Genomic DNA, 16519 nt, shown 5'->3' on the forward strand with positions numbered 1-16519 from the left:
TAGTCCATTATTTTTTTGTAGCAGAATACACGTGTTTATCTGCGGCAATGGTGGTTATATAAATAATTTTGGTCCGTGGCAGGGTATGGGTTAAGCACCTTTCTGGACATGTTTGAACGGAACATGGCGCCTGCGACCCGCGTCATCAGGTTCCGGTGTAGCCCTCTCTCAACCGCCGAGGACCTCTTCTCCTGCATGATGAGTTCTCTTCTGCCGTGTCCACTTGACACTCACCGGCCGCAAGACTCGCCCAGAGTGAGTGAGGGTAACAGGTGGGGAGGTGACCGGTCACCAGCTCACGGGGAAGGGGTGTTGCAGGCACTGGCCCCTGGGGACGAGGGCTTTTCCCTCCTCCTGCTGGAGGATGTCCACCTCCAGCTTCATGTCACCGGCGTCGTCGGAACTATTTGGGAAGCTTTCAGGTAATACTTTTTTTTTTAATTAAAATAATTCATAGGTTTTTGTTTTTATGTATGAAGCATTTGCTTATTTTGTTATGGGAGGGGAATACATCAATCAACTTCATGTTAGGCCTAGGAAATACAGGCGTTCCTAGAAGCAACTCTCACCTTCATTGACAGTGTCTTCATTCACTGCAGATTTGTATTCCCAGACTCTATTTCTTCATATCGGAGTTTATAATGTCTTATGGTTCAGTTCATTATTGCAAAAATTTCCTTCTAGAATAATTTTTTTTTCAGAAAAGTACAAATAATTGGTATACTAATGTATCTAATATTTACCTGTCTGTCCAGTCCCACATTGCATTATATTTGCTCATCAAATGTATTTCTTCAAGATAATATTAGTTAGTAGCCTTCACATCATCAGCACATCCACTTGTTTAGTTAGTACTTATAGTAACGGCGTGGACCACCGTACATATATCGACGTAATGGATAGTTAGAAATAGCAGAAATTGGTGCTCTTGAATTTAAACAAACGGAAAAGGTTTTGTATTTGTTGTTAATAAAATTAACCTAACCATCCAAGGCCTAATGCACACCATCGGAGGTCTAGTTTAGTACCCATAAATAAAAAAATATTTGAGTGAAACATTCTGGTGATAAATTATTTGAGTTCATAAAAATATAATTAATGTTGATCAAATAGTAAGCAAGATTGTTTTAATTAGAGAAGTACCAATTGTGTGTATTGTAAAATTTCATATCAACAAATGAAGTTGAATGCAATAGTGCAAGATGAAATTAAGGTAATAATGCCCCGCTTGCGTGCAGACACATGGTGGAGTGTGGGGAGGTAGTGTGCCCCGTCTCCGGCAGGAGGTACCTTCTGCAGCGTGTGGTGCCGCTCCTGGCACTCTCCTGCCCGGCCACCCCGGACCACCACCTCCCCACCACCCTCCTCAGGCACTGTGTCCTCATGGCTCTCCCGCACCCGTCCTCCTCCACCTGCGAGTACATCATCAAGGTCAGCACTCGCTCTCTCACTCTTGGTATAATTATAGCAGTGAAGGTCAGCACTCGCTCTCTCACTCTGGTATAATTATAGCAGTGAAGGTCAGCACTCGCTCTCTCACTCTGGTATAATTATAGCAGTGATGGTCAGCACTCACTCTCACTGGTATAATTATAGCAGTGAAGGTCAGCACTCGCTCTCTCACTCTAGTATAATTATAGCAGTGATGGTCAGCGCTCACTCTCACTGGTATAATTATAGCAGTGAAGGTCAGCGCTCACTCTCTCACTGGTATAATTATAGCAGTGATGGTCAGCACTCACTCTCTCTCTGGTATAATTATAGCAGTGAAGGTCAGCACTCACTCTCTCACTAGTATAATTATAGCAGTGAAGGTCAGCACTCACTCTCTCACTGGTATAATTATAGCAGTGAAGGTCAGCGCTCACTCTCTCTGGTATAATTATAGCAGTGAAGGTCAGCGCTCACTCTCTCACTGGTATAATTATAGCAGTGAAGGTCAGCGCTCACTCTCTCACTGGTATAATTATAGCAGTGAAGGTCAGCGCTCACTCTCTCTGGTATAATTATAGCAGTGAAGGTCAGCGCTCACTCTCTCACTGGTATAATTATAGCAGTGAAGGTCAGCGCTCACTCTCTCTGGTATAATTATAGCAGTGAAGGTCAGCGCTCACTCTCACTGGTATAATTATAGCAGTGAAGGTCAGCGCTCACTCTCTCACTGGTATAATTATAGCAGTGAAGGTCAGCGCTCACTCTCACTATGGTATAATTACAGCATCTAAATGTCAGCACTCATACCCCGGTATATTTACAGCAGTGAAAGTCAGCACTCACTAGTATAATTAAAGCACTTAAGGTCAAAAAGGGCCCGACACGGTTTTTCTATAAAATGAAACATAATTGTCTTTTCCCATTATATATTGTTTTATTTTGAACTAGTGAACGTGATATCTCTGGTTATAAACGATTTAATGTTTGACTTTAGGTGAGTGACCAGTGTGAGTCACGGTCACCACATTAGCATACTGATCAACCAGCAAACATACTTGTGTTCTGAACACACTTCATGTCCACAGTAAACCCAGTGTATATGCACCGAGAAGGTCAACAGTTACTCATGTTACCAAGGTCAGAAGGTTACTCATGCCCGTGCCACCTCTTGGGTGGCTTAATCTTCATAAATTAATCAACAGTAATCTCCGGGTACATACACCGGTGCATCTTTATGTATATCCTCCGTGGATATAGGCAAAATGTGTGACATTCTACATACTTTCTCACTGATGATCTGGGAGTTGGGACTAACAAAGGACGAAGAATAAATAATTATACAAATCCTAATGTAATATAGCAGTGTCAGGCTAATTAGAACTTTACATTTTCATGACAGCTCATTATTTTGGCCCTCGGGTTATTACATACAACATTTCACTCGATTAATGTAATATATCTGCGGCAGGTGTGTCTTCAGGACGTTCTTGTAGAGATCGACGAGGATAACCACCTTCCGGAGGCCACGCGGGATGTTGTCTTGGATCTCTACCAGAACCTGCACGCGCCAGCACCCCTCAAGGTCACCACCACACACTCCCCACGGCAGCCTCCCGCCGCCAACAGCCACGACGATAGTGATGCTGCGTGTGAGAAAGGCACGGATGAGTGCCCAGGTTACGGGGCTGTCGAGTCTCGAGATATAACTGATGGTGATCCAAATATCGGTGAGGCTGATGATGGCAACATCCCCGGTCGCGTCAAAACTGTGGCAACTGCAGTCTCTCCCGCAAATAATGCCGAAACTCTCACTAATAACACAGATGGCCTGATGAACAATAGAAATGGGGAGATAGTTGATAAAGACGGGACAAATGCTGAGAGCAGCGAGTGTTGCGTGCTGGCGCCCAACCTGCACCACCTGCTGCAGATGACTGAGGCACTGAGGAGGAACTCGTGCCTCCTGCAGCTCACCATGGGCCAGGCAGCGTCCCTCATCACGTTCGAGGCTAGGAGGGTCTTCAGCGGCCTTTTCACCTCCGAGACCATCTTGAAGAGACGAATCTCAGCCATCATTAGGAAATATTTTGAAGAGGTATCATTAAAGAACTAATTATTTTATGTATGTAAGGTATGTATGTTTTGCATGCATGTATGTTATGTATGCATTTTTATTTTGGTTAGTCGTTCTTGTAGACATTAAATTTGAAAAAGGGTAAGATCAAAGATTCTAGCACAGATCTCCTATTTTTCTTATATTCTTCATTTAAGAACGAAGTTGAACAGTTAACTCTTTCAAAGTTTTTTTTTGCAGTTTAATTATGGTCTCAAGATATGCGTTTCGTTGACCTTGTCTTCGTCTTCAAAGGCACAGTAGAAGTGAATACAATCTACCTGTTATTTTTTATTCAGCTACTCGGAACAAAAAGTTCCAATTAGCACGTACTATGGTGAGCCCGCAAGTGGAGGCTCTATGGAGCCATTATCTGTATCAATAGCTGATACTCGTGAGATCTGGGGATATCACGTGCTACGTGGTCACATAGCACGTGAGATCTGGGGATGGGGCAGGCTGTGACAGTTATGGAGCTGGTGAGTTAGTGAAGATCCTCTAGATCTTCCGTTTTGTCTTTGGCTGACACTTACTGCGAGTTGATATGGCTGTGCTGTTGTTGGAGTTTGGTGAGATGGCCGCTATGAGGAGGTCTTGTACCTTGTAGCGAGTAGGTGTATTTGTGGTGCGGCGGTAGAGCTCCTACTAAGATTTCCTCGTCTGAGGAGTCCGAGGAGTCCGTAACATCCGCACTTGGTGGGTTTTGTCCGCAAGCACAACTAGGTGACTACATTGATTACCTAATTCTATCTTAATTGAGCCATGTACTCAGTCATCCTACCTACCATCAGCCCGCTCTAGTTCAGACTGCCTCAAAACCGCCCGCTTAATTACAGCCTACGTGCACCCGGTATTCAGTCGCCATACGTTTGCATGCGTGTAGGCCTTGTAACTCCCCACTAAAGGATCTTCCTAACTCTCATTTACTTGAAAACTGTTAAGCAAAATCAAGCTGATCATTACTGAGACAACATCCAAGTAAATGAATCGGTACTAATTAATTACATAGTATCTAGTCATGTTCGTACACAGGTCTGAGATGGTAGGCCTGGCTGCTTTACTTTGCCTGGTGCCCACATTTGATGGTGCTACATAGCCTTCCCGGTTTGGTGCCTTCTTTTGATAATTACTTCTTACTTTGCCTGGTGCCACATGCACACACACATCGAGTGTAACATTACTGCTTAACAAGACTACTGACTGAATATACCCTTTCAGGTGATAGGTATATTTATAACAGCTTACCTATTACCTTTTAACTGAAATACTGGCATAAAGTGAGCTGGCAGCGGACCACACGGTCTCCACATGGTGAGAGTGACACTCTTTCCCTCAGTAACTGGGAATTTCCACTATAACCAAACATTAAATAGGAGGTAGAAACCTACTTGGGCAAAGCCTCATTCATCCACACATTTAAGGTACGACTCCATAGCGCTGCAACACATCTCTGGGTCAAGGAACATCAAGCACTCCTCAAGCATTTCCTGGAGACGTGACAGGGTTGGTATCCCTAATCCCCCCTCACATCCGGTCAAGCCTAGTCCAGGCTCCAACTGTACCATCTTGCTTCCTCTAGTGCTCCCTCACACATCTCCATACAAACACGAAACACGTTATTACAATATCTCAAAATACTCTCCTTCAATTATATATATAACAGGTAACAGTAAAAGGCAGGAACCTAGCATCTTATTACATCTACAAGAGATCATATACATAATATCTATACATAACGTTACGAATCAGTTCGTCAACCAATTTGATATAACTGGATTGTACCATTCTTTACTCAAGTCTAATCTTGTATTGTTGTATTTGTCGATTATTTCACTGACAGGATATCTCTGGTAATGATCTAATTGTATGTAGAGACTGTATGTTCCTTGATGGGGCCTTGCTGGCTGTGCGTTGTCAGCCACCTTGAAGGGGATGTTATCTTGCCTCTATACTGAGATCGTTGGGGCTGACAGTCCCCAAGTGGCATGTGAAGGCATTGACGACGTAAGTCTCTCAAACCATTTCGGTTGTTATCAGAAGAGTTTTTCACGAGCAAGTTGGTGGTCTTCATGTTCTTATAGTATATTATTAACTCAATTTTCCCAACCTTCCGATACCAAACAAAATTCCTTAAAAGAAGCGAAAGTTGTTTGTGCTTTCACGTTCTAATTTTGGGAGTGTTAGCCACAATGATCTCAGTATATACGCAAGACAATAACATCTCTTTTTCAAGGCGGCTGACAATGCACAGCCAGCAAGGCGCCATCAAGGAACAGTCTCCTACACACAAGCAGATCATTACCAGAGATATCCTGATAAACAACATTGAAATAACAGATACAACGACAGTACAAGATTAGACATCAGCGAGGCACTACACATTAAACAAACTGGCTGTGGCACTGTTTCGCTCCTGCAGGTGGAGGAGGGGTTGGCGTGGTGGCCCGGGGTGACGGAGGATGGCAAGAAGATGATGACTCACGCTACAGACTACAATCAACTCCTCAAAAATGTTCAGGTGAGGAAAGTCCTTGGAATTATTTTCTTGGTGTACATAACGGTAAGTTCACCAACATCACAATAGTATTGCAGGCTCTAATGCTCAGACCATTGACACCAGACTTGGTCAAGACTGAGATGAGCCTTCTTGCACAGTTCTCCAATTTGTCCAAAATTGTGTCTCTTTGTCTCTCCTTGTCTGCCTCAAACACTCTTATTTAATGTCTAAAAATTCACATTTCTCACCAAATCTTGCCTCGTGTCTTGCAGTACCCTGAAGGCCTCCAACCCATAATGTTCACACATGCGCACTTCGACGGCCTGCTGAAGATGGTGCTGACTCTGGAGTCCTCTTGTGGACACATCGTCATCACAGGGCCTCCGGGGGTGGGTAAAATGTCCCTGGCGAAGATGGCCGCATTCAACACCCGTGCCAGGTAGGTGCAAGCGTGTTCACGCACGTGTACACAGAACCATATTTGAGAGAGTATCAGGTTCCCCTAGGACTTAGTTGAGGCATTTCTTCCCATTAAGAAACCAGTTACTCAAAGTAATACACCGAAAAAAATTTGCCCCATTGCCCTGACGAGTTGCGTTTCTTAACTTTTTGAACATATGTTTAATTCACGTCTTGTGTGCTCGTTTGAACAGTATAAATGCCTCTTTCCCCCGCTCTCTTCAGCTTTGGCAAGTGTTGCAGCACTGACATTTCCAGTGGACTTGGAGGGTTATGCGCGACTAAGCACTGCTTTATCTCGCTTACAAGCAATATGAAGGTGCTCCTCAGAATAGTGTTTTAACACTACACTTCCTGCTTGCTCTTAATGGTCTTCTTCCCACTAGAGTATTCACTTTATATAGACGATCTTAGTCTCTGCTGTCGCAGCGACCATTTCCCTTTTATCCTACATCAACTCCAACTTGCAATCGATAGTGTGTCGTCCTGGAAATCCAGTCACGGTTTTAAGCATCTCGCCGACAAAGACTTGTGCTGTGACGTTTACTCGGAACCATGGCATCTTTAATCCCTCTATGTTCTATGGAAATGGCTTTCTGTATTAGGATACTGTTAAACTCTTGTACGTGGTTGACATTTGACGCCCGCTTGTTTTGGTTGCCCCATATAATTCCGCTCTGAGTTGAATCATCTAATTAAGGCCCTTCCCTTAAAGTTTTATACTGTACTTCCATGAGAGCTAATAAATGCACACTCCTCAATTTGCACTCCTCTCTTGTGCTGTCTAAACCAGAATATGGCTTCCACTGCTTATTCCTCTGCTTCTCCATCGACCCTTTGCTGCCTGGATGTTTTCCATTACACGGGGTTATGCCTCATCTTTGGAGCCTTTCGTTCATTCCCTGTCCACAACTTCTATTTGAAACCACACGTAAAGCGGCACATGGAGCAAATGGTAGAATACTAGAATGGACAGAACAGTGGTTAAAACATTAAGGAAAGTAAAGGACCATCCAAAACGGAAATGAATCTGACTGGAGAAATGTGGTGAGTTGGGTTCCGCAAGGTTTTATTTTGGGGCTAACCCTTTTTTTCATATACATCAGTGACATAAATGAGAATATTACAAACCATATCATCAAATTTGCAAGATTTATAGTGAAGTTGAACGTGGCAATGACATTGAGACCTTACAAAGTGATCTACGTGAACTCCTCAAGTGATTTATGTTCAGCACAACCACCAAATCAACATTATCAAAGAACGGTTGAAGGCCACAGGACTAACAACACTGCAAACCAAATATTGACACGGCTGATTTCTTCAAAATTTATAAAGTACTGAACATTTTGGAGGATATTGATCCAGACAACTTCTTACTATTAGTCAAAGGTTACGTGACCAAGGAACAATGGTTTCATGCTCATCATGCTACAATATAGAGCAGAGACCTGGAGATTCCTTTTTATGCATAAGGTTATAAACTCATGGTATCGCCTGCCCTCTTAAGCCATAAATGACAATACACACAGAAATCACAATAGCGTGATATATCAAATGAACAAATCCACAAGGGCCGTGATGAAGGTTCGAACTTACGCCCGGCATGATCCCAGACGCTGCTTTAGTCGATTGCGCCACGACATGGTCCAAAAGAATTGCAACCGGAAGTTCTGACCTTACTCTGATCCTGCAGTCTCTCCGAGACATAAACCAAAGTTTTACACAATTCCCCCATGCACTCGGGCTCTTATCAACACGCTGTTCTACCTCTTCGCCCTTACTTCATTTGGTATATCATGCTATTGTTATTTCTGTGTGTATTGACGTAAGGGCGTAAGGGTGATGTCGCTCGCCTTATGTTCTGTTGTTCTCGTGTTGTCATCCTGAATACTATTTAGCACCTTTTGAATATCCCACGACTCAGAGGCTGCTGCATAGTCTTCCCAGCTTGTGCTTTTTTTGATACACAACACAAACCTCATGCTAGAACACTTGAAAATTGACGTTTGAAGCATATATTCAAAACTGCTTACGACATGCATTTGTGAATCAGACTGTACCAGCTGGACGATCACCGAGAGGAGGCAGGGCGGGTGGCGGGCATCAGGGCAGCTGTGGAGGCCTCCGGGGTCGGGGGGCGCCGTGCCCTCATCCTCCTGAGAGACCACGCCCTCACCCCGACCATCCTCGACATTATCTACAGTCTGGCTACCGCAGGTGAGTCTGACCTCTCTCTGCAATTGTCTCGCCTCATGACTTTGTTCCCATGTGGACACAAACCCAGGAAGGCTTGTGATATATAAATGCCTTTACATATTGACAATATATATATAATCTTTCACTTTTGCTTATATTACAAAGTTACAATTGCGATAATGTATAATAAACACAACCGTAGGGTGGAGCGAGGGGTTGTGGGGGCCGGTGAGGGTGAGGGGGCTGCTGGAGGCCCTCCGGCAGAAGGGCAAGAGTCCCCGACCGCAGGAGAACCGCTGGCTCACCTACCTGGAGGAGGAGGAACTGGCCGCCCTCAAGCACAGACTCATCACCAACGTCAGGAGAAATCTTCACGTGTGTGTCATTACTCACTCACAGCAGGTATACCAACTTCTCCGGTAACGGTAAACACCAAAAACTATAGTATAGGTAAACTAGGCTAATTACTCCAGTGTAGGTAAACTGTGGACCATGTACTCCAGTCTAGGCAAACTATAAACCAAGTTTTCCCAACCAATATAAACTGCAGACCGGGTGCTGCCAGTCAAGGTAAACTGTAGAAAACATGTTCAGTCCAGGTAAACCAACACCGCCGTGTGAAGAGAACTCATTCTTGAGTATACAGACCAGTGAGCGGTGTACACCTCAACACAGTTATCATGACCAAGATCACTATGTGACTCGGGACATGTTACTCATCCACAGGTGAGTGAGGCGAGGTACTCATCCACAGGTGAGTGAGGCGAGGTACTCATCCCACAGGTGAGTGAGGCGAGGTACTCGTCCCACAGGTGAGTGAGGCGAGGTACTCATCCCACAGGTGAGTGAGGCGAGGTACTCATCCCACAGGTGAGTGAGGCGAGGTACTCGTCCCACAGGTGAGTGAGGCGAGGTACTCGTCCCACAGGTGAGTGAGGCGAGGTACTCATCCCACAGGTGAGTGAGGCGAGGTACTCATCCCACAGGTGAGTGAGGCGAGGTACTCATCCCACAGGTGAGTGAGGCGAGGTACTCATCCCACAGGTGAGTGAGGCGAGGTACTCATCCCTCAGGTGAGTGAGGCGAGGTACTCATCCCACAGGTGAGTGAGGCGAGGTACTCATCCCACAGGTGAGTGAGGCGAGGTACTCATCCCACAGGTGAGTGAGGCGAGGTACTCGTCCCACAGGTGAGTGAGGCGAGGTACTCGTCCCACAGGTGAGTGAGGCGAGGTACTCGTCCCACAGGTGAGTGAGGCGAGGTACTCGTCCCACAGGTGAGTGAGGCGAGGTACTAGTCCCACAGGTGAGTGAGGCGAGGTACTCGTCCCACAGGTGAGTGAGGCGAGGTACTCATCCCACAGGTGAGTGAGGCGAGGTACTCATCCCACAGGTGAGTGAGGCGAGGTACTTATCCCACAGGTGAGTGAGGCGAGGTACTCATCCCACAGGTGAGTGAGGCGAGGTACTCATCCCACAGGTGAGTGAGGTGAGGTACTCATCCCACAGGTTTACCCGTAGCTTACCTGTTAGCAGTTCCAAGCACTCTTCCACTCTCCAAGCCTAATCCGAGGCCAGGCTTATCTTGTGATAACTTGATATGTAAGGCTGTTGCTCCTGCTGGCTGCCATGGGTTCTCGCAGGCCCACATATCCACCACAACCCGGTTGATCCGGCACTTCCTGCAGGAACTTACCTCTTGAATACACCTACTTACGTTTTGGCAATGCTACTTATACTTACATTTGGTGCGCGGAGGTTGACGAATCATGGACCTGTGATGTTCATATAGTATACTCTGTCCATATATGGCACCTCTCCTCATCACTGGCTCAATTCTGTATGAGTTACTCATTACTCATCCGGCAGGTGAGTGAGGAGTGGGTCGCCAGGTACCCCTCCATCAGGAGCCGCTGGACGTGGGTAGAGATGGAGACCTGGGACACGCAGACGTTGCAGGAGGTAGCCAGAAGGCTTCTGCTGCCCGCCGACCTTCCCCCACACGTAATGAACCAGCTGCAGGTGGCTCTGCCTACCATCCATCAGGTGAGGACCCACTGGGAGAGGCAGTGGTTAATTCAGGTCAGACCTGAGGTACAATGCCCGTAAAAGCCATTTTAGATTAGGAGACGGCTGGTGTAGAGACAATAGCCCTTGGCAAGAAATAGATAGAACAGGAAGGTGTAGCCGGTCAAACCTTGTACCGAGATCACAGATGACTACATCATATATGGTGTGAACTGAAGACGTGTGTGTGTGTGTGTGTGCTGCAGATGCTGGAGCAGGAGGCAGCGCTGAGTGTGACGGTGGCGGACTTCGTGGAGGCGTGTCGAGTGACTGTGAACCTGCTGGCACGTCGCAGGACCGAGCTCCGGGACTCCCTCGGTCTCTTCAAGGGCGGCATGGATGTGAGTCCACCCCCACACAGTCATAACGATATCTTCACCTGTAACTGATATAAGTGTGAAGACGCACCATAACAGTAAGAATGAGTAGGTGTATATGTGTGTGTGTTAAACAGATAAAGAACTTGAAGTTACGGGTCTTGTTGTACAGTTGGCTTTGTTCGCCATTCGCAATCGGGAATCATAAGAAAATAATGAGATAAGAGGATATTAATAAGGCACTGTATTATTGAGATAAATGTGTATCAATGAACTTACTCTAATAGATTGAAAAGTTGAAAATAGATTTGAGTAAGATCATTGATACACATCTATTTCAGTAATACAGTACCTGATTAATATTAGGAATAATAATATTTCATTAATCTCTTATGTTTGTGAACAAAGACACTGTTTATCGCCTCACCTCATTCCTGCCTATATATCCACACCACTTAATTGTAAATCTCACCAAAAACCTCTCACACCTCAACAAAGCCCATCTACATCAGAGAGTAGCAGAAGGTTCGCCCTCTGCACTATGGTATCTTCAGGTCACCTAGTTAGTTAAACATCCCAAAAGGAATCCACAGGGAAATAGCAGTTCGCTTATATAGACTACGTTTAGGTTACAGATGCAACTGGGAGATTGGTGAACCTCGACAGAGAGAGTGCATCTTCTGCCAAACTGTCACAGTAAAGTCACTACTTTACCATCTGGAATGTGAAGCAACCAACGACCTTAGAGCTTTAAGAGTCCCTGACTCTTGTAGTAACCACCCTGAAGCCATCAACACTGCCACTCTTCTGGTATAAAAAGATGTCCAACAGCTGGAGACCCTCATAAACACTGTCAAGCAGTATCCTCCCCCGCGGTAGCAGCCTGACGACTTAATGCAACCTCAGCACACAGTATATATTCACTAAAAATAAAAAATAAAATCTACCACTTAAGGGCTATTCATGCCCGTGCCACCTCCTGGGTGGCTTAATCAGTCATCAATCTTGGAAATTCATCCTTCTGAAGATGTATTCTTAAATACGAAAGTACTTAAGGAAATTCCTGTCTTAATCCTTCCTACATAGTGTGACATACATACATACATACATACATACATACATACATACATACATACATACATACATACATACATACCCTAACCAAAACATAATCATACTATAAAACAAAAAAATCGTCGTACTAGAAAATGGTAGCGGCTCGCGAAATTGATAGTCCCGTTTTTTCTTTTGAATTCCCTGGCAGGTAAGGATAGGGTACTTAAGAACGACAGTTTTTTGACATTGAGAAACCTTTGAAGGACGGGCTGGCTTATTAGATAAAGGCCAAGATGTAAGACTACAAATTCTTGAAGGCCTTCACATAAGTCAAATAACTTCCACCATAAATACTCAAATAACGGAACTATTCACTCTGGCCACCATGTAAGTGAGGCCAAGACCGGAAGGCGAAGATGCCAATGGTAACGTCACCGCCCAGAACGTGATACCCACTTCGGTCACCTGAGTTCCAATCACCTGACTTTTCTCTCTATGTTTAGGTCATTGACACTTGCGTTTTACCTTTACGCCTTATTTTCGCCTTTCTCCTCACTTTATTTTGTATGTACCTGATCTCGCAGTGAAACAAATCCGATGTTCCCTACTGTCTCCACCATCCATTACATCCCCGCTCCTGTGCCAGGTAAGTTCACTACGGGGTCACCATAGCCTGTGCTATTCGAACCTTGTTCCCAGTAGCTGAATCTAAAACATCAATAAACTGTCTCCTCACTTGAGAATGAACCTTGTAGGTTCAAAACGTTGTGTGAATTATAATAAGTATAATACATTCTACAGTTAATTTTTATTTTGTAGTCAACTTTGAACAAACATGACATTTGGAGAAGTATTCCTCCAATTAAACGAAGATGCAAGATCACTAGCCAGAGAGATAGAAGGCCTAAACAAGAAAATAATCATGGACTATGCACTCATATTCAATTTAAAAATACACACACGCTTTCTGTCCCCCGACAAAACAAATTATTAATTATAACTTCTGTTCCTATCCATTGCATTAAATAAAGGATATATGGAGAATATTAAGAGCAGGAGGCGGGCGGCGCAGGAGGAGCACCAGTAATATCTCTCACCGTTCCACAGAAACTGCACGAGACGAGCGGTAACGTGGAGGAGCTGAAGGGGGAGCTGAGCGAGCTGGAGCCGGAGCTGAAGGCGACGCAGGAGGAGGGTCAGCGCCTCACTCACGCCCTCTCGCAGCAGCGGTCTCAGGTCTCCCACATCAGAGACCAGATGATCACTCACGAGGAGAAAGTCAAGGTCAGCTGGCCTCGTCCTCTCACACACAATTATATATATATATATATATATATATATATATATATATATATATATATATATATATATATATATATATATATATTTATATATATATTTATATATATATTTATATATATATATATATATATATATATATATATATATATATATATATATATATATATATATATATATATGTATTATTTTTTTTTTGATAGGAGAAAAGCACACAAACTGTATTGGAGGGGATCTAAACATTCCCTCTATTGCGTTATGCGTGGTTTCCTCCGAGGCTTTGGGTCCCCCTTCTGCCAGCCAGAGGTGGTACTCCCTTCTCTATAAAATAAAAAAAATAAAATATATATATATATATATATATATATATATATGTCGTACCTAGTAGCCAGAACTCACTTCTCAGCCTACTATTCAAGGCCCGATTTGCCTAATAAGCCAAGTTTTCCTGAATTAATATATTTACTATAATGTTTTTCTTATGAAATGATAAAGCAACCATTTTCTCTATGTATGAGGTCAATTTTTTTTTATTGGAGTTAAAATTAACGTAGATATATGACCGAACCTAACCAACCCTACCTAACCTAACCTAACCTATATTTATAGGTAAGGTTAGGTTAGGTAGCCAAAAAAAGCTAGGTTAGGTTAGGTTAGGTAGGTTAAATAGACGAAAAAACATTAATTCATGAAAACTTGGCTTATTAGGCAAATTTGGCCTTGCATAGTAGGCTGAGAAGTGCGTTCTGGCTACTAGGTACGACATATATATATATATATATATATATATATATATATATATATATATATATATATATATATATATATATATATATATATATATATATATATATATATATATATATATATATGTCGTACCTAGTAGCCAGAACGCACTTCTCAGCCTACTATGCAAGGCTCGATTTGCCTAATAAGCCAAGTTTTCATGAATTGTTTTTCGACTACCTAAAATACCTAACCTAACCTAACTTTTTCGGCTACCTAACCTAACCTATAAAGATAGGTTAGGTTAGGTAGGGTTGGTTAGGTTCGGTTATATATCTACGTTAATTTTAACTCCAATAAAAAAAAAATTGACCTCATACATAATAAAATGGGTAGCTTTATCATTTCATTAGAAAAAATATATTAATTCAGGAAAACTTGGCTTATTAGGCAAATCGGGCGTTGCATAGTAGGCCGAGTACGCCGTTCTGGCTACTAGGTACAACATATATATAATATAATATAATATCTCACACATACATTGTGCAAGAGTATTTATGGTTCATATGCAGCATAATTATATTGCATGACGCCACTAGTGTATGGCCAGTACAACACTTCATTATAATTCCATGAGTACGATGTAATTAAATAAATCCATTTACGTAGTTTATAATAGGAGGATGTTGCAATACATTTTACATTTGTAAAAGTTAAATAGATCGGGACCGTATGTCGCATGTTGCCAAGTGGAGCCCCCAGGCAATATATTGGCAGTCCTTCACGTCAGGTAGAATGTACTCCCAACAAAAGTTTTACTTTCATTTTTATGTTGTTGAACAGGAGAAGTGTGAGGCGGTGGCGGCACTGAATGAGGAGATCGTGCAGGAGGTGGGGGAGGCAGTGCCAGGCCTGGAGGCGGCGGAGAAGGCCATCAGAGCCCTGGACAAAAAGGACCTGGTGGAGGTCCGGGTCCTCAACAAGCCGCCAGATCTTGTCCTCGCCGTAATGGAACCCATCTGTCTCCTCCTCAATGTCAAGTAATTACATCATTTGTGTGTGAATAATTATACAATTATAATTACCTAAGTGTAGTTATAGGATGAGATAACTGTGGTGTCAGTCTTCCCAGCACTGTCATATAACAATTTGAAAATACTGAGGGTCTTGGGCTCCACCACCTTCTCACTTGTCCCATCCGTCTACCACTCTGTTTGCAAAAGAAAACCTTCCATTTTTTTCTTTTGGCAGCTTTGTTTCCTTAGTTTGAACTTGTGTCCTCGTGTTCGTGAAGTTGCAGTTTTCACAATTTCTTTGTCAATTTTGTTGATTCTTGTTACTATTTTGTACACATTGATTATATCGCCTCCTTTTTCTTCTATTTTCTAGCTTTGTCATATTTAATGCCTCAAACCTCTCCTCGTAGCTCTTGTTATTTAGCCATTTAGTTACATGTCTTTGCACCTTTTCTTGTCTAGTAATGTTCTTCTTGAGATATGGGCACCATACAACCGCTGCATATTTCAACCTTGATTTCACAAAATTTGTAAATAATATATTTAGTATTTCAACATTCATGTATTTAAAAGCGATTCTACAGTTGGAAAGTGTAGCATACGCTCCACGTACAATATTCTTTATATGATCATGTGACAGTTATTTTTAATCCAGAACAACCTCTATCTCTCTCAAAATTCTCTGAAGCTTTTTCACATAAATTATAGGTTGAGTGTGGCCTGTTTTCACCCATTTCACATTCTATAACGTGGCATATAATCACATTAAATTAATTAACCAAGTGTCTTTCCATATACTTGTTTTGTCCAGGTCTTCTTGAAAGGCATGCCAATCTTTAAATTTCTTATCTTCTTAGTAGTTTTGCATTATCAGAAAACATGTTCATATAATTATATATTCCTTATGGTAGATCTACAAATATATAGATTTTGATGTTCATATATATATATATATATATTCTACCCACCTCAATACTCCGCTCCAATATAGAAGCATCAAGAAATATGGACCAATAGGCTTTCTACAATCACTTCCATTCAATACCCATTGTTTCGTGTTCTGTCATGTGTTTAGGAATTTAATACCCTATTAATACCACCTCACCCCATCCACCTCACTCAAATGTAGATATAAGCAAATCGAAGATGTGTAAGTTCTATTCAGTTGTGTATGTGTAAACTAAAGTCTTTGAAAATGTAATAAGTTTTACGAAACGCGCTCAAGTGTCGCGTCAGACTAGAAATAAAAATGAATTTTGGAGAATTGATTTTTGAATTACCACCAACAGTGAAAAGAAACGTACGAAAGATTGAGAAAATTCGTGTTAGAATTATTA

At 42.8% G+C, this 16519-nt stretch overlaps 1 protein-coding gene across 2 annotated transcripts in view; it reads left to right on the top strand.

Moving 5' to 3' along the window:
- Positions 1–16519, top strand: part of LOC123757021 (dynein axonemal heavy chain 6-like) — a 253215-nt gene that overhangs the window by 134214 nt on the left and 102482 nt on the right. For both annotated transcript variants that reach the window (XM_069329440.1, XM_069329439.1), the window contains exons 32-42: positions 83–422; positions 1239–1431; positions 2903–3529; positions 5967–6065; positions 6317–6483; positions 8560–8723; positions 8905–9104; positions 10571–10747; positions 10975–11109; positions 13249–13425; positions 15010–15206. In XM_069329440.1, the coding sequence (XP_069185541.1) occupies positions 83–422; positions 1239–1431; positions 2903–3529; positions 5967–6065; positions 6317–6483; positions 8560–8723; positions 8905–9104; positions 10571–10747; positions 10975–11109; positions 13249–13425; positions 15010–15206 (2476 nt within the window). The remainder of the gene's footprint in view (positions 1–82; positions 423–1238; positions 1432–2902; positions 3530–5966; positions 6066–6316; positions 6484–8559; positions 8724–8904; positions 9105–10570; positions 10748–10974; positions 11110–13248; positions 13426–15009; positions 15207–16519) is intronic.

This window comes from Procambarus clarkii, chromosome 22 (genome assembly GCF_040958095.1).
Source record: "Procambarus clarkii isolate CNS0578487 chromosome 22, FALCON_Pclarkii_2.0, whole genome shotgun sequence".
Taxonomy (NCBI): domain Eukaryota; kingdom Metazoa; phylum Arthropoda; class Malacostraca; order Decapoda; family Cambaridae; genus Procambarus; species Procambarus clarkii.